The sequence below is a fragment of the Lepidochelys kempii genome, chromosome 18, assembly GCF_965140285.1.
Source record: "Lepidochelys kempii isolate rLepKem1 chromosome 18, rLepKem1.hap1, whole genome shotgun sequence".
NCBI classification, from domain to species: domain Eukaryota; kingdom Metazoa; phylum Chordata; order Testudines; family Cheloniidae; genus Lepidochelys; species Lepidochelys kempii.
In genome coordinates, this window is record NC_136397.1 from 7,379,137 (window position 1) to 7,399,383 (window position 20,247).

Below are 20,247 nucleotides of genomic sequence, written 5' to 3' on the forward strand. Positions count from 1 at the left end.
ACTTGAAGTCATGACATTTCAGAAAAAGAAAAGGAGGACTTGTGGCACCTTAGAGACTAACCAATTTATTTGAGCATGAGCTTTCGTGAGCTACAGCTCACTTCATCGGATGCATACTTTGGAAACTGCAGAAGACATTATATACACAGAGACCATGAAACAATACCTCCTCCCACCCCACTCTCCTGCTGGTAATAGCTTATCTAAAGTGATCACTCTCCTTACAATGTGACACTTTAGATAAGCTATTACCAGCAGGAGAGTGGGGTGGGAGGAGGTATTGTTTCATGGTCTCTGTGTATATAATGTCTGCTGCAGTTTCCACAGTATGCATCCGATGAAGTGAGCTGTAGCTCACGAAAGCTCATGCTCAAATAAATTGGTTAGTCTCTAAGGTGCCACGAGTCCTCCTTTTCTTTTTGCGAATACAGACTAACACGGCTGTTACTCTGAAACATGACATTTCAGGTTCTTTGGGCTCCTGATTCAGGGCTTCTGAGGTGCTTCCATTTCCCATTCATCTCGTTATTGCATCCGAGTTGTTAGGTGTAAGTGTGCTACCTTAGGGCTTGAAAGCCTTGGGTCTTTATGGAGCTTTGTGCTCTTTAGTTATAACAAGGTGCGTGCTCCTTGGGGGGGTCTAATTTATTGTGTCCTCTGTTGTGAACTGAGTCAGAACCCTAGCCCAGTTTGGTAAGGAACTGTGCTCATCACTACATCCCTGGCGCGGGGTCAATCCACAAACATTCTAAGTGTGAGAAATTGACAGCCCGGTTCTGACATGGGGACAGGACGTGACAGTCAGAGGCCTGGGTGTATCACTGGCTGCTGGCATCTATTGGCTGCCCCCAGCCTCTCCTGCCCTCCTCACAGCCCTTGCAGCCACGGCCCGGAGAAGGCCAGCCCAGCCCGCAGGAGCTGCTACCAAACTTCTCTGGACGATCTTGGCCCAGAAGGTAAGTGAGCTGGGGCTGGCAGACTAACTCCACCAAGAGCCTTGGGAGGAAGGGAAAAGTTGGCACAGTGTCTCTGTCTCTACTGGTACCTCCGTGCAGCCGTGAAAGGAGCCGTAAATTGCACCAGCAACTTGGGCTATGGGCCCACTAGGGCTCAGAGCCACTGTGTGCATTGGGGGGATGAACAACAGGGCAGAGCGGGGGGATGTCTCACTGCTCCTTCCTGGGGCATTTGCACTGAAGCATTTGCACCCTTCCAGCTGCTGCTCTGTGTCCCGGAGCGGCTCGCCTCTGAATGGGGTGACCTTGGCCTTACAGCCAGCCCCACTCACAGCGATTCGGAGGGTCCGCGGCATGGGTCAGAGTCAGCCGGACGCATGGGGCCCCTGCTGCTGATTGCCTTGCAGCGTGACCAGCTTTGGACCCATCACCACCCGTCTTGGAGGCAGCAAAGCGTTCGCAGGCTGGGGGCGAGCGAGCGGCCCACTGGGCCAACTCAGCCAGGAGCACACCGGCAGCCAGCTCCAGGTTCCTCCTCCGGACTTGGGATACTCCACACAGGCCAGCTGCCTCATTAGTGACACCCAGGCCAGGCACATGTCTCCGAGTTCGTCGAGCCTCGTCCTGGCACTCTGGAGGTCGAAGGTCATCCGTGGGGCATTGATGGGCCACTGCTGCTTTGCTGGCCCCTCTGCACAGCTCCGTGGACCCTGCCAGTGGCAAGTCACCTGATCAAGTGTGGAGGGTCCCTGGTCCAGGCCAGCTCTGCCTTCCCATCTGTCAAGCCCCCGGGAGCTGCTCCCCGCCGGCGCGGCTAGCTCATGCTGCTGGATGAAAGGCTGCTTGCTGCATTGGGTGGAGAGGGAACGGCATGGTTAGAATTCAACCAATGGTCTTGGCTCTGGGCCCGATCCTGCAAGCGAGGGGTGGGGAGGCCCCTTGCGTTGCAGGATTGGATCCACACAGTAGCACTGTAACTATAGGGGGTGGCTAGATTGGGGGTAAGGGGGCAATAAAATAAAAAGGGTAAAACGCGGTGCTGATGCCTCATTCCAGCTCTGGGGGGGACACAGACCAGGGAAGTCTGAAGGAGCTAACCGGGGCTGTGTCTGGGTGGGGGTGGCATTTCCCCCCTGCAGAACTGCACTCTTCCTCCAGCTGATGTAAACCCACGAGTGCTGCAGTGATACACCCAAGTGCCCGTTCCTCTCTGGCCTCCAGCTCCCCTGTGGCAATGAGTTCCACAGCTCACACATGAAGAACTCAGCTCTATGAAAGTGTCTCATACATCGCGGGGCCTTGCAGCTAAAACCCAGAGCCTGAGCCCCAGCACCTCCTGCAGGGCTGAAGCCAGGAGCTGCGGGGTTGAAGCTCTGATCCCCGGTGCCCCCTGAGGGGCTGAAGCCAGGTGCAGCAGGGCTGAATTCTGGAGCCCCGAGCCCCGGTGCTCCCCATGGGGCAGAAGCCCTGAGCCAATGGGCAGAGTTGAGGGGACACGGGGGTGTTGCCCCCCCAAAAAAACTACAGTGCAATGCGAAGCGTTCTGGAAACTCCCACCCCATGTATCTCAATCGGCCCCCCCAGGGTCGGACCCCGCTTCTCCGTGTTTCTCACGCACCATCCTGTTCATTCGGGGGCAGCAACACCACCCTAATAATCAGACCAAAATGGGAATGAAAAGAGAGGAGCAACCCCTGCGGGGGGGCCCTGGGAGCGGGGGGGGGGCAGTTCCCCACCCTGGCACACAGCCCCCTTTAACATTCAGATGGCAACATTGCCAAACCCACTCTGCCCACAGTGACCCAGCAGGTGAATGCTGCTGATGGGGCCCACCAGGAGGGTGTGGGGATGGGCCAGGGAACATTTGGGCTGTCAGGAGTGAGCCAGGGAAAGGTGAGCACCATGGGTGTGTATTGCACAAACACAAACACACACCACAGCAAGCAACAACAATCGAGAAACAGCAGCAGGAGCTGTTCCCAGAGTCTGTCTTATGGGGTGCTGGATCCTAGCCCAGACTGCCCCCAGAGCCCATTCCAGGTGAGCAGAGAGATCCAGTCCGGGTTAGTCACCTGGCCTGCCCTAACTGCAGATCCCACTGGCTAAGCCCCCCACCCCCGCGCCGTTACAGGTGCAGGGAAATCCAGGATCGGAGTCTGTGTTGCCCGAAGAGGATTCTGGAGTTGAGGGGAAGTGATGGAAATGAGCCAGCTGGCAGAACCAAATCTGCCTCCTAGTGGCAGAGTGGGGCAGACACACATCAGGAGGTGGTGTAACCCATGAATTGAAGTTCACTGGTAGGTATCTGGCCCACAGACCTTGAGGTACCAGCAGGCCTAGCGCACAGCCCCAGCAGATACCCGCTTTGCAGGATCTGGCACCGAGGCCAACTGTTCCTGACTGCCGAGTCCTGAAGCGACCAATCAGCTCCACCCGCTTTGTGACAGGAAGTGGCAAGCTCTATCCCAGGGATCAGCTGGTGCCCGGAGGGAGGAGCCCACTGCACTCAGAAATCTGGGGTCCCAAAGGTGATACGAGCTTGGCAGCTTCTGCTTGACCCTGGCAGACGTTTGTCCGTATCACAAAACCCCTGCAAGAGTGCGGAGCAGACCCTGGTGCTCACGAGGCCCGGGCTGGAAGAGCTGGGGAGCTGATGCAGATGAGGGTTCTGGGGTAACAGCGGAGTTGGGCGGGACCGGACTGGACAGATGGGCACTGAAGTGCACCGGCAGAGCTGTGCGTGCGGAATCTCACACTTGTCCATGCTGCGCCCGGCAGGAGCCAGAGCTCCGAGTTCCTCACTTCGCTAAGTTAGCGCAGAAGAAAACTCAGCCTCTCCTGATGCGCCATCGCAGAGAGCTGGTGGCAAAGAGCTGGCAGAGGGCAATGAGGTAGCGAGAAGCAGAGCGATTCCACGCGTGGGCCCAGACCTCAACTGTCCCCGCTCCCTCCCACTCCGCGGGTCTCCTGTTAGTCACTCGCTAGCCCGCGTCTGTTTCACAGAGGGACAAGGACAGACACGCGCCCGCCGGCTCCTCGCACACTGACCTGGCGAAGCTGACTCGCGACTCACCGTCAGCAGCACCTCCTGGTTATCGGCCAGCGCCTGCTTGGCTAAGTAGCGCTCTCGCTTGATCGTCAGCTCCAGCGACCCCGGGACGTCGGGCACCAGCCAGTCGATGAGGCGCAGGAAGAAAAAGACAACGTGCTGGTGGGGTGGGGGGAGGGGAGGGGAGGCGAGGCGAGGACAAACAGACAGAAAATGAGAAGCAGGGACAGATGGACAAAGAGAGAGGCAGGGAGGATAAAGCCACATGGAAAACAAGAAGAAAGGACAAGGTTCAGAGAGGCTCTATTCGCAATGGCCCTCTACTGTTAGTCCTGGCCAGAGGAGAAGGCTGGCCCAGTGGTTAGGGCCTGAACTTGGCACTTAGCCTTGTGGGGCATCAGGGAGTCATGAGGACAGACACATTGACAACCGTGTGGGGCTCAGGTACTAGAGTCCAGGGGCCCTGACAGCTATGCAGATCACAGCCCTACAGCAAAGGAGGGCCGTCCACCCAGCCCCACAGAGAGCAGCCGCTCGCCTCCAGCCCACAGGCTGCAAGCCACTGGCCTATTCACTGAGACTGTTTTATGGTAACACCCGTTGTTTCATGTTCTGTGTGTATATAAATCTCCCCACTGTATTTTCCACTGAATGCATCCGATGAAGTGAGCTGTAGCTCACGAAAGCTTATGCTCAAATAAATTTGTTAGTCTCTAAGGTGCCACAAGTCCTCCTGTTCTTTTTGTGAATACAGACTAACACGGCTGCTACTCTGAAACCTGTTTTAAGCAGCAGGCAGGGTGCTGAATGTGGCCTGGTCCCAGCCCTGCCTTTCAGGCCACACTGGGCACCGTCCAGCCTCTCCCTTTGATTCCCTAGCTCCTGGCCCAGCCCAGGTCAGAATCACCCCCAGTCGACGTCTGGGCACCTTCAACACCTCCAGGTTTACCCTCAAACCAAAACTCTGCATTCCCAGACCTGGGAGCTTCATACCAAACCGCCAGGGGCAGGGAGCGTCTGTCGGATCCTAATGCTATGGTCACACACATAACAATAACGAGGCCTCTCGCCAGAGTCCGAGAGCCTCTGCTCCAGCTGGCCTTGGATACGCAGCACCGATTCGTCGTCCAAGTGTGTCATGGACAGTCATGAAAGTCCTTCAGATGGGGGCGCTGTACAGCCGGCCTCACTGGCATGTTCCCGGCGCCTCTGGAGTGAGCCAGGGAGGGTAGAAAGTCAGGTGAAAATGCCAAATAGTTGGAATGGGGCAGGAAAGACCTTTTCTGGTCCTTGGAAAGGATCCACAGCTCAGGTCTGGTTCAAGCTGGGGTCTCGGGGTGAGGTTTGTGTGCCCAGACTGGTTCCTCTGCCCTTCAGTGCAACCCCCACCCTCGCCCCCCGGAGGTTTCTGATCCACTTGGAAAGAAATAAGCCAAGGTGATGGGCATGGTCCAGGACCCTAAAGCGACCCAGCAGAGAAGAAGGGGCAGCCCTGCCTCTCCCCGCCTTGCTCTCAGCTGCCCGGCCTGGCCTGGGTCCAGCAGGGCTGGCAGGGGCTCTGAGCAGCACAGGGGGCCGGTGGGAGGACCGCCGAGCCCACGCCTGCACGGTGCTGGCTGAGGCTCACCTCGAAAACGATGATGAAGCCCAGGCGGATGGCCAGCAGCTTCCAGTAGAAGAGGGTGTAGTTCCCATTGGCATCCCGGAAGGCTTTGTACCTGGACGGAGGGGCAGCAGCTTAGGGGGGGCTGGCTCAGTCCCCCGCTCGTGAGCCTCACCTTGGTGGGTGGGGCGAGGAAAGGTTACTTGACTGATAGCCCTGGCAGCTCCCACATTCCAACCCCCCCAAACTAGAGCCCCCCCAGGGAACAAGCTGGGAGGTCAGGCCCCACGGCCCAGTCAGCCCAGGGTCCCTGCTGACCTGCCAGTGAGTGGCCAGCCGGTGCCAAGGGCGGGCGGAGCCTTCCTGGCAGCTGCCCTTTGGCAACTGGACGGAGACCCACCAACCTCATCTACACAAGCCCCTGAACCACTGCCCCTGCTACCAGCCCCAGTTTCATTGCACCCAGTGACCCGGTGGTGAACGGCTCCAGGCCCAGCCCCAGGGAAGCCTCTGAAAATGGCCTTGGTTCTGCTCAGCTGGGGAGAGAAGGGTCTTAACTGCAGCTCCCCATCACCCTCCCCCCTCACCCACTCCCCAACCCCCTGTGCTGTCCCTCCCCTTTCCCCATTGCCCCTCCCACCACCTCCCCATGCCGGGCACCTGCACAGGGTGTGGTTGCCGGTGGCCACGTAGCACGGGGGGGAGTAGGCCAAGGTGAAGTTGACGTAGCCCTGCAACTGGCTCTCGTGCTCGTACTGGTAGAGGAGCCGGGGCAGGAAGTCCGAGGTGAAGGCGATGAGGAAGGCCTGAGTGCGCGAAGGACGGGGGTCAATGGCGAGTCATCCGGGACGTCCCCCGGTTCCCCCTCCCCAGGAGTGAGAACAGCTGAGCCAGGGTTCCCCACCGTGGGGCACATGGGGCTGCCACAGGGCGGGTTGAAGGCTCGGGCCACAGGCTGTCCTGCTGGGAGCAGTGAAGGAGAGGAACGGGGCTGGCAGGGGGAGGAGAGCAGCCAAGTCAGTGCAGGGTTTCAGGGACCATATAGAGATGGCGACCTGGAAGGGACCTCGAGAGACCATCTAGCCCAGTCTCCTGGCCTGAGGCAGGACTAAGTATCGTCTAGACCAGTCCTGGCAGGTTTTTGTCTAACCTGCTCTTTAAAACCACCACTGACCGAGATTCCACACCGTCCTGCGGTAACTCGTTCCAGTGCGTAACTGCCCTGACACTGCGGGAGTTTTTCCTAACGTCTGATCTGAACCTCCCTTGCTGCAATTTAAGCCCGTTGCCTCTTGTCCTGTCCTCAGAGGTTAACGAGAACAATTTATCACCCTCCTCATTGTAACAACCTTTTATGTGCTTGAAAACTGTTCTCATGTCCCCTCTCAGTCTTCTCTTCTCCAGACTAAACAAACCAAGTTTTTTCAATCTTCCCTCATTGGTCATGTTTTCTAGACCTTTAATCATTTATGTAGTTCTTCTCTGGACTTTCTCCAATCTGTCCACATCTTTTCTGAAATGTGGCACCCAGAATTGGACACAATACTCCAGTTGAGGCCATATAAACACGGAGTAGAGTGGAAGAATGACTTCTCGTATCTCACTTACAGTATTCCGGCTTATACATCCCAGAATGACATTTGCTTTTTTTGCAACAGCGTTACACTGTTGACTCATATTAAGCTTGTGATCCACTCTGACCCCCAGATCCCTTTCCGCAGCACTCCCTCCTAGGCCGTCATTTCCCATTGTGTGTGTGCAACTGATTGTTCCTTCCTAAGTGGAGTACTTTGCGTTTGTCCTCATTGAATTTCATCCTATTTACTTCAGACCATTTGTCCAGATCATTTTGAATTTTAATCCTATCCTCCAAAGCACTCGCAACTCCTCCCAGCTTGGTATTGTCCACAAACTTTGTAAGTGCACTCTCTGTGCCATTATCTAAATCATTGATGAAGATATTGAACAGAACGAGACCCAGAACCGATCCCTGAGGGATCCCACTCGTTATGCCCTTCCAGCATGATTGTGAACCACTGATAACTACTCTCTGGGAACAGTTTTGCAACCAGTTATGCGCCCACTTTATAGTAGCTTCACGTAGGCAATATTACTCTAGTTTGTTTATGAGACGGTCACATGAGACAGTATCAAAAGCCGAACTAAAGTCGACCTACACCACATCTACCGCTTCCCCCCACCAACAAAGCTTGTTACCCTGTCAAAGAACATTGTCTCTCAAGTCACCTAAGACCAGCTGGAGGGTGTCAGGTGGCAGAGATCAGAGAAGGGGATTGGGAGCCGCAGGGAGACATGTGGGAGCCTGGATGGGTGCCACAGGGCACACCTCCAACCCCAGGCCCCTAGAGAAGCACCAAGGGCAGGGAAAGCTGGGGCGCATGGTACCCTGCTCTGGTAGACTTCTGTCTTCAGATCCCATCCCCAAGGCAGACAAGGCACAATCCACCCTCACCTTCACCGGGGGCACCGCTCCTTTAGCAGCTGGGCTTTGTCCAGTGCTCTGGGGCCCCTGCAGAGTCCTTGTGCTGTGTCAGTAACACTTGCGGGTGATTAGTGTACGAAGGGCCCTGTGTGGGTGGCGCCCACCCCACACAGCTCCTGCCAGGGACAGGCCAGGGGCAGGCAGCCAGCAGAGGCAGCTGGGCAAGATGGAGGAAGGAGGGTGCCAGGGAAGCAGCAGGAGGCTGCTCCAAGCAGGGGGGCAGTGGGAATGTAGGCAGGGAGCCAGCAGGGCATGGAACGGGCAGGGTGAGTCGGGAGAGGACAGGGCATTGGATTGTTCCAGGCGTGCTCAGTGCCTGGCCTGGGGATGCTGTGGCTGGGAACGGCCTCCAAGGAGCCGACTGCACTCACGTTGACGACGACGGAGATCTGAGCCAGGACCTCCAGGATGAGGAACCAGACCCCGATGTCCTGGGTGCGGTAGGCCACCGGGCGCCGGTACTCGCACACAAACTTCTGGGCGTCCAGACGGATCTCCACCCAGTTATTAAGCAGGGCAAAGAGCGGGGCCAGCGGGAAGGCAGCCACGAAGATCGTGATGAACCCGAACTGCAGCACTGCAAGCCCAAGGGAGCAAGGAGTGAGGTGGCTGCTCAGCCAGGGTCTGCTCCCCCATCGCCAGAAGGATCCCATGAAGCGCCTCCTGCTGGGAGAGGCTGGGACTGGAGTACCTGGGCGCACCTCTCCACAGCCACCACTTCTGCCCCACTCCCTACAGCGCCCCCTGCTGCAAATGGCTGGGAGCTCCCCCAGCCAGCGCTCTCTATAGAATGAATAGCTTTTAGTTATAAATCAAACATCTTTCAGGCCTGACCCTGGCTCTCCCTCCAGCCGCGGGGCTGGGTATACAGCTCCCCGCATTAAGGCTGAAGCTCCAGCGACCTGCGGTCTGGGATTTCCACGCAGGCCGAGCCAGAGTCGCTGGGCACCAGCGGCCAGCGCGTCTCCTAACCCGGCCGGCTGCGCCCCTCGCTCACCCATCTCCAGGTACTCGTCAAAGAGCCCCTCGCACTCGATCAGCTCGTAGTCCTCTTCCCATCGCGGGGGCTCCTGGCTGATCTGCGTGCCCCGCACCCTGGCCAGCTTGCGCTTCTGCTGCCAGGCCTTCAGCTTGCTGTGGAGGGGGGAAGAGGGACAGGGGAGAATCCATGGGCTGGCTCTAGGCGTGTGTGTGTGGAGGGTGGAGGCTGCTTTTACACCAGCCAGAGGGGGTGAGGCACATGGCCACGTGCTGCGTCCTAATCTGTATCACACAGGTGTTGTCCAGGACTTCCCTGCAACCATCACAGGTGGAAACTGCCATCTGCTAGAGCCATGGGTCAGTGCCAAGAGCCCCCCAGCCTGGCCAGAGGAGAAACCCGCACTGGATTTCTGAGCCATCCAGACTAGGCCTCCTTTTCCAGTCACTGAACGGACAGATGCACGCAGGCTCCTGACTGTCACCGAATGCTCTGGCCACTTACAAGCATGCCCCCCCGCCCCCCGCCTTCTGGCTCCTGTCTGTGCTGCCCTGAAGGTTCCCAGCCCTATGGGATGGGGTGTAGACCAACACAACCCCAACAACTCCCGGCCGCCTAACACCAAGCCAGCTGGTTTCCTTCTGCTGCCCCATCACCAGGCTCCGCCGGGCACTCACGGGATGACGAACTCCTGGATGTTGCCGATGATCTGCTTCCCCACCATGATGATGAACAGCTGCTGCGCCAATTCGATCAGGCACCCCCCGGGGCCGCACTGCAGGAGCCAGGAGAGACACACAGTCACTCAGGCCATGAACAAAGGGCAAGCTCAGCTGGGCTGGGTTAGCTCAGCAGCTGGCTCGGCCTGCACGTCCCCAGTGCAGAACAACCCAGCCAGACCCAGCCCTGTGGGAGAGAGATCTGAGCCTCCAGAGGTCCAGCCCCCACATGCTCCCAGCACAGGCGAGAGCAGGTCCGCGCTGGGATTGCACGGCGTCTCCAAGGGCAGCCCCAGCAGACTCACAACACGGGAGCCCCCACGCCCTGGGGTCCGTCTTGGCCTGGATCCCATCTCAGAGAGCGGCCACTGCCAAGTGCAGTGATCTGCCCCGGGCAGAATTGTCTGCCTGGCAGCATCAGAGAAGCCCAGCAGGGTCCCTAAGGCCGTTGCGGTGGGACATAAAAGGGTCTCCTAAGAGCTGGGCATGCTGAGGACGGGGTGGAGGGACCCCAAGGGAGCAGGAAGTCTGGTTGGTAAAGGATAAACCATCAAAGCTCTTTGGAGCGGGGACAGGCTCTTTGTTCTGGGTTTGTACAGCACCTAGCGCCCTGGGGTCCTGGCCGTAGCTGGGGCTCCAAGAGGCTCCCTGTGGTGTCCCCCGCCCCCAAGACTCACCTCCTCGTTCCTCAGGCCGAGCAGCGTACCGTACTGCCCAGGGTACCCCACAAACCTGCAGGGACAGGAGAGGCCTGGTCGGTTGTTTCTCTGATCTATGGCAGGGCAGGCATTGACTGGCACATTTCTCACCATGCCTAACCACTGGGGCAGACTGCTGAGGGGTCGGGCTCTCCGTCTCCTCAGGGCTTCGGAGCCAGCCCGGCTGCCTTCCTGCCTTAGCCAAGCACAACTGCATGGGCCCAGCCCAGGGGGACCTCCTCTGGCCTGTGCCACGCAGGGTGGAGCAGGCGGCCCAACGGCCCTTTCTGGCTCCACATCGCCTTGCTCTCGCCCAGGCTGTCCCAGAGACAGAGCCCCCTCAGCACCAGCTGCCCCACCCAGGAAAGAAGAGGCAGGGGAGGGACAGGGGCTGGGTGTGCTGGGGGCAGGGATGCGACCCTGCAAGGCAGTGAGATAGCTGCAGGCAGGGATTCTTCGGGGAGTCTGCTGGACGTGAGCCAGACCCGGCGGTTCTCTCTGACCCTCAGGCTGGCCCCCACGGCCTGCGCTGACCCCTGTCGCCACAGGGGGCCTCCCTCAGCCCTAGCCTGGATCCACCCGGCAAGGAATGGGCCCGCCGGTGCTACAGCCCTGCAGGACCGAAGGGCTCGAGAAAGGGGTCATTCAGCAGCATGTCACTTCCAGCACAGACTCCCCCCGCCCCCCGTACACCAACAAGCGTCACAGAGGCTGTGGGTGCCCGTCCCCGTCTCCTCTCTGAAGCAGCAGCTGCAGCCCAGACTCAGCCCAACCCCTGCTCTGCAGGACAGTCCTGCCAGGGACTGGAGAAGGGACCTAACCCGCAGCCTCTGACATGCCACATGTGCTTTGGGGGGGGGGGGGGGTCATTCATGACTGGGGCTCTAAGGGCTCCCCCTGGTGGTAGATTTAATCCCTGCAATCCTCCTGCCAGCTGCCTAGATTTCGCATCAGTCCCTGTTTGGGGGGGCCAGGCTCAAGATCGGGGGTTTGAATTCGGGGTAGGTCAGATTTCTGGTTTGTCAGTTCCCAGCTCCAAAACCAATGTCACCTGCACTCCAGCGATGGGAGACGGAAATCAGAACATGTGGGAGGTTTGGGATTTTTTACACATAAATTCGGCATTAAGTCACCTGCTCCGAAGACTTTCATCTGCGGCTAGGAGAGCAGGGCAGCAGCGTCTCTGAGCCAGCCAGCCGGCTGGTTGTGCAAAGCCCCTCGGGGATCTGACCCTCTTTCAGATGGGGGGGAGGGGGCTTCCCATGAAATCTATGATGTGTTAATAATTATAGAGGATTCTGGCAACGCGGGCAAGGACCCACAGGAAGAGGGCAGAGCAGTTTCATGCAGGGCGAGAGGGGGTGATAAATTCAATGGCATATTCATAAACCTCGCCCGCATGTGGTTTTGGGGAGGAATCTCCAAGCCCACAGCTGAACAGTGCATCCATTGTGCAGGGGCATCGGCAGACACATGGCACGGGGATCCCGGGCATGACTGAAGCAGCCAGATGTTCCACAGATGAGTCACAGCTGCCGTTTTGGTCCTTCCAGAGTAACCACATCATTCCTCCCTGGCTGATCACTGCGCACCTTGGATCCAGCCCCTCCCTTCACAGGATGTGATTGAACTGGGGGTTGGCAGGCGGCTCCAAGGGAGGGGGTTCCCCTCCCTAGGAAGGGGTGTCAAGAGCCAGCCACCCCTCCCCAGAACTTATCTCCATGGCCAGGGTCAGAACGGTGTTTGGAAGACACAGAATTAGGGGTAGCGCAACATACCATACGGCCACCCAGCATGCTAACGTGTGCCACGCACAGCACACGCTGCCATATAGGTCAGGCATGCCGACATGCATGTGCCACCATGTAACACGCTTATGGCTCATGGGAGTGTGCCTGCACCGTTTACTGGCGTCATTCGTGTCACTGCAGTGGAACGTGGCGCGGCTCAGGGACAGAACATCTCTCAAGTGGCCGCAGCCTCCAGCTCTGCCCACGGAGCCCGGTTCCCCGCTTCACCGGTCCCCTCTCTCCCTGCCTCAGGGAGGCCCCGGACCAGCCTGCCTCACACGTGATCCCTGTCACCCGGGCCCCTTGCCCACAAAGCCGGGAGCAGCACACCGTCTCACACCTGCCTTTGAAGAAGGCCACGTAGAAGGGGGAGGAGTAGAAGTTGACGAACTGGAAGATGAAGACTTTGAAGGTGAAGGCGTCCTCATGCAGGGTCTGGGTCCGGTGCATCTCTGCGGAGGGGACACAAGGGGGCAGTGTCAGGAAGTCACACATGGGCACTGCCCAGCGGCCACGGTAGCCAGTCAGCTCCCCGGGCCAGCGGGCAGGAGACTACGGGAGGGAGCGTCACTTCCTCTGCCACTGAGGATGCCCCCTTCCCTGCACTCGACATCTGAGACAACCCCAGCTCACGCCGGCACCTCCTGCTGACAGACCAGGGCTCAGACCCTTACAGGATTCCTGCAACAGTTTCTAGTCACAGCTCTGCCATCAGGGCTGAGCCGGGCACAGGAGCAATACACGTCCACATGGAACCCACAGTACAGGAGTCAGGGTGTTTGTCCCGCTCTAGTGACTGGTCCATGTAAGAGGGTAAGAGTCTACTACTACTGCCAGCTTATGGAGTTGCTCCTTTAGCTCAAGTGGGAAAGGCGCTTTTGGCGCTGAATGTCTCCGTTTCAATCCCCCTTGACGACCGATGGTGGGAGGGCTGTTACACAAGTCGGTGGCTGCGGGACTCGAACGCCTATTGCATGAGGTTCTCTCTCCAGCAGGGCCCCTAATGATGCGGGCTCTCAGCTGGCCTGGCTGTAAAGAGGATACAGGCACTCACAGGACCTTCGGTCCCAAGCAACGCCCTGCACAGACCAGTGGAAAGGGCATCAGCCAATCAAAAATTCCATACGCCCACTGGTGACCTTGGTGCGGGGCTTATCCCGGTGGGAGTGACCAGCTGGGTCCCAAAGAGCCTGTCCCTTCCTCCCACACAGGGGACGGGCCGAGGTCTCTGTAGCTGAATTGGCCTGGCATGGAGGAACCATATTTATTTCAGCAGAGCTTGGATCTGCGATACAGCCTTTCCCCGAGCCCTGACGCTGCCCCCACCGCGTTCACACAGCACGGCTGGCACCCAGAAGGTGGCCAAGGCCAGGACGTGTCAGACCTTTGCAAAGGTGCAGGGTGCCCCCCAGAGCTCGCCTGAGGTGGCACCATCCAGCCCTTGAAGCCCCAGAAGCCAGAGTAGCCATGCTCCCCCGCACACAGCTCCGGGGCTGGGCCTAGGCTGAGGTCTCTGCAGGACAGTGGGAGCAGCCCGGGGGGAGCCCCAGCCGGGCAGCACTGCCAATGGCTTCTCCTACTCACCCCACCGGGTGAGCTTCTCCGCCAGGGAGGTGTAGACCTGGCTCATGAGGAGGATCAGCACCAGGTTCACCAGGGTGCTGCTGATGTTCGCTATGTTCCCAGCCTGTAAAACAGCGAGACAAGCAATGCGCTTCCCTCCCGGGAGCCTCGCCAGCCCTGGGAGCTTCCCACATCACGACTCACCCCTGGCTCCTAGCCAGCACCAGCTCCCAAGCTCTTCACAAAGGAGGTCAGTGTCACGAGCCCCATTTTACAGATGGGGAAACTGAAGTGCAGAGCAGGGCAGTGGCCTGCCCCAAGGCAGAGCTGGGAATAGAGCCAGGTCTCCTGAGTCCCAGTGCAGAGCACTCACCCCACAGCCCTGCCCCAGGTCCGGCTGAGCCCTGGCATAGACTTTCCGGGTGGGCTCCTCTCCAGCAGCTGCACAGTGCTGGCTGGGGCTCCGCTATTCGCGGCCTTAGGAGCTGCCGTCAGCCAACGTGCCCTCCACAGCTAGGTGGCCAGCAGCCGACTGACAGCGCTGGGTCCAAGCAGGGTCCGTCAGAGCTCCCTGGGAGCTCACAGCACCCCAAGCACAGCCGGACCACAGGGCTGTCCGGGAGGGGGTGGCTCCGAGTCCCCGCAAGGCACAGGACTCACCTGGGTCATGAGAATGGCGTTGCCCGTGTGATACATCATCACGCTGACGATGCCCCGGTACATGATCACGGAGACCAGGAAGATAATCACCACGCACAGCTGGGAGGGGGCAAGGGGAAGCCCAGGCGTAAGCAGCAGGAGGTGGGCGGCCCGGCGCTGGACTCGGGGAGTGGACGGCACGCGGAGCAGCGAGTGCCCCCTGCTGGACTGCTCCACTTTGCCAGCGAGGCGCAGGCTCTGAGCCTTCTGACCTGCCAACACCCGGCCCGGGCCTGCCCTGGGCTTGATTCTCTTGTGGGGGTGGGTGAAGTGAGGGGTCTCTGGGGCCCGGGGCTGGTGTCGAACACTCTGGGGGGGAGTGTTAGCACCCCCATGCAGGTCTCGGCGCAGCTTTGGGGGACACTCTGTCACTCTGCCAGGCCACTTCGACACGTTCCTGGTGGAAGGAGCCCACCCCAGGCGGCCGAAGGAGGACAGATGTCCCGTGGAGACGGGCAGTCCATCCTTCCCACCCGCGCCAGGGGCTCCTTTAACGGGGGGCTTCAGGAGAGTGACCCCTGCTGGGGGAAGCTGGAAGTGACACCCGATCCAGGCGCTGTCTGCTCTAATCGTCTCCATTCTCTTTGCCATGCCCGTTAACGATCAAAGCTGTCAGCACCCAGCCCAAGTCATGGGGCCTCTCTCGCAACCCGCCCATGCTTCCCAGCTCCGCCGGGGTCCCTGCATGCTGCGCTGGGGGGAATCTGGGGTGGGAGGATAGGGAGCCCTTTGGGCCTAAGCTTCCCCAGGTCAGCGGGGTTTAAATTCACTACGACCATGGCTGGCATGAGATGAGTTTTCCGGGTCTCAGTCCCGGGTGGAGAGGAAGGCTGGCTTGGGGACAGGGCCCGAGCTAGGAGGCAGCGGAGCGGTGTTCGGTGCCAGAAGCCTGTGCTCCTGCTAGCAGGAGAGGAGGGAAAAGGGCTGGAGACAGGAATCGCCGTCAGCACTCTCCTCGCCCTGCTCCGTGGCAGATGAGTTTGAGCCCCAGCCAGCCAGTTCAAAGAACAGGGCAGTGTCCCGCGCGGGCACGTCTCCACCTCACTGAGGCAGGGGATGTCAGTCCGGGCCCTGTCCTCCTCCTTACCATGATGACAATGGCCACGGAGCCCGTCAGGACACGGGAGAGACGGTCCCGCCTGGGGAAGTATGGCTCCTTCACCCCCGTGATGGGGTTCTGCTCCATCCATGGGGCCATGGCAGCGAACTCAGGCCTGGGCCGCTCCTGCAGGAGGGGAAACGGAGCCAGAGGGGGATTTAGCCCCCATTCACCTGGCATGACTGGTGTGGTTCCCCCTCCCAGGGCATCCCCGCTGGGGAGAGAACAGGCTCTGCTGGACTCTTCTGGACAGCTGGGCATCCGCAGGCATGCCCAGCCCCTGCAATCTCCTTGCTGAGTTAAATGGGAGTTCCCAGCGTTACAACCGCTGGTGTTTGTGCCCTATTGTGGGAGGGCAAGTGACTTCTTTTCGGGGGAAATGGGGCTGATGCAAACTCTGGGAAGGTTCCGTGCTTCAGAGGACACTGTTAAAACAAGGGGCCAGACACGCTGAAGTAGCTTCCCTAGGAAATCTCTAGGAGGAGGCTCCTACCCACAGATCTCCTTTTGGCGCATCACCCTGCGGGGGCCTTTTGTCCACTTAGGCCCTATTCAGGGGCTCTCCAGAGAGGCTAAAGGGGTGACTCTCACACTCACGGGGGTGCTAGTTCTGAGCATAAGCGGCGCAGAAATTGGGAGCCCAGAAGAACCTCCTAGGGGGGTTGAAGAACTAACCACCAGCCACAGCCCTGGTTCGAGTGGGGCGATCTCTGCTCAGCTGTTTAGCACGTGTGCAGGTTCCTTTATTGTTTAATCGATTTCCCCTGTAATGCTTTTACCATACGAAGCAATGTACTTGCTGAGGAAGAGCTGGGTGGTGCCGTATAACTTCAGGCAACGCACCATTTGCAGCCTCTGGAGAGAAAGCAAAGTGCCAACGCTGGCCACCTGCCAGCCTGCTTTGCTGGGCAATAGCACTGTGTAAGCAGGGGGCTGCACAGCCTGGAAATACCCCAGGCAGCAGCGAGAGAGACGCAGGTCTCCACCCAAGGGAGGGGACAGCTGGGGAGCAGAAGGGTGGGGGCTCCTGGTGGGCTATTGAGGGGGATACAGGAACGGTGCCACCCGCCAACTCAGTGCCACTGCTGGGGGAGTCGGTGCATCACCGTGCTCGGCCGTGCTCCCGTGTCTGGGACGGGTGCCAGTTAGTGGTTGGAGGCCTGAAGAGAGAGTCTCCTTAAACGTCACTGGTCTGTGCCTGAGCTTTGGGGCAGGAGGTCTCGTTCCCTGCAGGGGGAGGTGTGTATCCAGCCATAGCCCCCTCTGGCCTCAGGGAGGAGACAGAAGGATCCCCGATGCACACACTTGCACCCATCCTGGCCAGCAAGGTGGCCTGGCGGCAGACGGACAGAGCCAGCCGCGGTGGATGGATGGTCGTGGGAACCCACCTCCTCCTCTTGGAAGTCCATGCAGTCCCAGTGGTGAGCCAGCATGGCGCTTTTCCTCTTCCAGTACTCCAGGAAGGTCACGGCCCAGAAGGACATGAAGACGCTGAAGAAAACCGTCCCGGGGTGATCAAACAGGTACCCGACCTGCAGGGGCACAGAATAGAGGGGCCACACGGCCTCTTCACCAGACGCAAAAGCCCTTTCCCCCTGCACATGCATTTACATCTTCACCGCCTCCATCTCACACCTCTAGCCTTGCTCCCTATAGCGCCTCCTGCTGGTATGGGGGTAGCTGGATGCTCTCCTTGAGCCGGTGCCCCTAGACCTTTCCCACCTCGAGTGGGACAGGCCGGCGCTAGTTCCTGGGGCCGACACTACTGTGCCATTTCCTACAGCGCCTCCTGCTGGGAGATGCTGGGACTGGAGCAGCCAGGGGCTCCCCTGCAGTCAGAGCTCCAGTCCCCTCCCCACAGCTCCGAGCAGCGCCAGCGAAGGGAGCTCCAACACATGGCTTTGTGGGCGTCTGTGCAGGGAAAACCCCAAAGGTAGGGATTTCTCACTGCATCGAGCTGGGCCCCCTTGGGCAGCAGGGTCTGGGCCCTGTCTGCATTAACCCCCAAGCAGCCTTCCCTTACCTTAGCCATGGGGCAGATCTCCGAGATGTTCCAGGTCTCACACGTTTCGCAGAGCGGACACATGAGGAACTGGCCTCCGCTCTCACAGATCTCCTGCCTGGGGGGAGTGAGCACAGGGCTGGGTTAGCATCCATATCAAAGCACCTCGCTGTTTCGCCCCCACCCCCTTTCTTCTCACAGCAGTGACCCGATGGCTTTTGCTAGGCCTGGGAGCGGAGAGTGACGGGAGCTGCTGGAGTAGCCCCTATAGCCCCCCTCCCCCTCCCCCGCAACTGCCCTGCCCCACCACAGTAACGGAGGCTGGAGGCGGCCTGTGAATTCCTGGGTCTGAGGGCTGGATGGCAGGGGGGGGCGGCTGGGGGAGGGGGGAAGGGTAGCATGGCAGCTGTCTTCCTCACACACACCACGTCCCATTCCCCCCCCCGCTCCCCACCCCAGCCCCACAGACTCACGCTGGCGTGTTGGTTCCCATGGCAAACAGGCCTGCGAGGAAGATCATGGTGCCCACGGCCGCAGCAGGGAGCAGCCAGGCTGTGTAGAAGCCTGCAGAGGGGACGGGCACGTGAGACCAGCCCCTGGAGGAGGGCGACACCGGGCACAGGAGACCCCCTCCCTCCCCTCTCCATCAAGGGTGGGGCACCAAGACCCCTGGGGCTGATGCTCTGTGTGGCTTGGGGCAAGTCCCTCCCTCGTCTGTGCCTCGGTTTCCCCAGCTGTAAAATGCGGACAACAATCCCGCCCCACCTGGCAGGCTGGAGGCAGGACTAAGGCACTCACAGAGCTCCCCATGGCACCTCGCTCGCCCTCTTCCACCCCACGCCTGCCCACGCCCCTGTGGAGCAGGAGCACGGGGCACCAGGGCAGCATCCACATGGCACTGCTGGCACTTAGCAGCAGCACCAAGGGAAAGAACCAGGAGAACTGCCCATGTGGTCCTGCCCCACGGCCCCTTCCGTATCAGTCAGGGTGCTGGGAGTCTGCCTCTGCTGGCCAGGACCCCGAGAGCCCTGGGCGGTGCCACCAGGCAGCACAGCCTGGGTGAGCCCGGCTGGGGGCAGAGAGAAGCCCCAGGGCTCTGTGTGTCCAGCAGGCTCCAGGAAGAATCCCCGTGATCCCCATCCCAGCCCCAAGCTGGCCCCTGGGATGCTCTAGGGGGCGGGGGCGGTGGGGCAGAGGCGGACAGAAGGGAGGAGGAGGTGGGCTCTCACCTAGCCAGGCGAAGTAGATGGCAATCTTCTCCCCGAAGTACTCGCGGATGTGATCCAGTGGCTGGTACCGGTACCAGCAACCCCACTGGGCCCAGAAGCGGTAGAGGACTTGGCGAGGGTTCAGGGCGTCATCGGGGACCTCAGACTCAGGCGTCTCGAAGGGGCCCTGGGTCAAGGCAACAGAGAGGGAGGTGGGTCGGCCACCTGCACAGCAAGGATGGGACAGGGTCTCTGCGGTGCCCAGGACCCCCGCCTAGTGCCAGCTGAATGGCTGCAGTGACCAGCCAGGACCTGCGGAGCCAGCAGCTGCCCCCCCGGACCTCCGATCCCAGCTCCAGAGGGACGGCTCCCTCCCAGGCCCCCCCATCCCAGCTCCAGAGGGACGGCTCCCTCCCAGGCCCCCCCATCCCAGATCCGGAGGGAAGGCAGCCCACCCGGCAGCCCCTACCTCGTGCAGTGGGAAGGCAGCAGCGTACACCCGCTCGTTCAGCAGCCGGTTGATCCCGATCTCGGCGCGTTTCCGCTTCCCGTAGACGGTGCGAGCCAGGATCTCATAGACCTGCCGACCCGAGGTGCGCGGCACCATCAGCAATGCCTGCCCTCGCCAGGGCTCACACAGAGCAGGAACCCAGCAAGCCCCGGCTAGGCACAGCCTTGTGGAGCTCACAACCTGGGCCTTGGGACGCTAACGGGAGCCTTTGCATTGACCTTTCTGGCCCAGCCCCCAGGGCAGGAGCTGCCCGCGGCTCTGATGCCCCCACACTCCCCTTGGCCTGTGCTAGATGCAGGGCAGAGGGAGCCTTCCTGACCCTTCCCCAGGCAATCAGCCATGCCCTAGAGCCTGAGATTGGATTCGAACACACGTCGCTGGTTCTAGCATTTCCCACCAGCTGTGGGGCCCACAGAAGCTAAAGCACAGAGCTGGGCCTGAAGCCATGAAGGGGGAATCTGGGTGGGGGTTTCCACACAGAGCTGGTGGGCTGGATCTGAGGGGTGGTTAAATCAGCCCATTAGAGAGCGAGGGGATTTCGATCTGGCCTCCCACCACATGACGGGTCCGCGGAGCTGTCTCTAGTGCGATGGGCAAGAGGGTTAATTCTGGACCCAAGCCTGAACCTTCAGCAGAGCCGCCCCTAGCAGAGCAGCCGCAGAGCTCAGGCTGCCTGGCATGGCTGGCGCAGAGGGGGGCAGGCCCCTGAGGTCCCCAGGCTCCCCCCACCCCACTTACGATGCAATGTCGCTGGGTGTTGCTGAAGTAGGAGTCCCGGGAGTCGCTGCCCAGGAACCTGGGGGGATAAACAACAAACAGCCTCGCTGCAGTGGGGCCAGGGGAAGAGAGAGCCAGGACGGTGCTGCCT

At 60.0% G+C, this 20,247-nt stretch overlaps 1 protein-coding gene across 1 annotated transcript in view; it reads right to left on the bottom strand.

Annotated features, from left to right (window-relative positions):
* Positions 1-401: 401 nt before the first annotated feature.
* Positions 402-20,247, bottom strand: part of LOC140900101 (anoctamin-7) — a 31,411-nt gene continuing 11,565 nt past the window's right edge. The window contains exons 6-23 of the mRNA XM_078849322.1: positions 20,118-20,175; positions 19,338-19,448; positions 18,890-19,055; positions 18,134-18,224; positions 17,682-17,778; positions 17,047-17,190; positions 15,647-15,784; positions 14,521-14,619; positions 13,882-13,984; positions 12,638-12,749; positions 10,487-10,541; positions 9,768-9,865; positions 9,109-9,245; positions 8,483-8,688; positions 6,269-6,414; positions 5,633-5,723; positions 4,031-4,164; positions 402-1,808 (exon numbers count right to left, since the gene is read on the bottom strand). Coding sequence (XP_078705448.1) covers positions 1,322-1,808; positions 4,031-4,164; positions 5,633-5,723; positions 6,269-6,414; positions 8,483-8,688; positions 9,109-9,245; positions 9,768-9,865; positions 10,487-10,541; positions 12,638-12,749; positions 13,882-13,984; positions 14,521-14,619; positions 15,647-15,784; positions 17,047-17,190; positions 17,682-17,778; positions 18,134-18,224; positions 18,890-19,055; positions 19,338-19,448; positions 20,118-20,175 — 2,473 coding nt within the window. The 3' untranslated portion in view covers positions 402-1,321. The remainder of the gene's footprint in view (positions 1,809-4,030; positions 4,165-5,632; positions 5,724-6,268; positions 6,415-8,482; positions 8,689-9,108; positions 9,246-9,767; positions 9,866-10,486; positions 10,542-12,637; positions 12,750-13,881; positions 13,985-14,520; positions 14,620-15,646; positions 15,785-17,046; positions 17,191-17,681; positions 17,779-18,133; positions 18,225-18,889; positions 19,056-19,337; positions 19,449-20,117; positions 20,176-20,247) is intronic.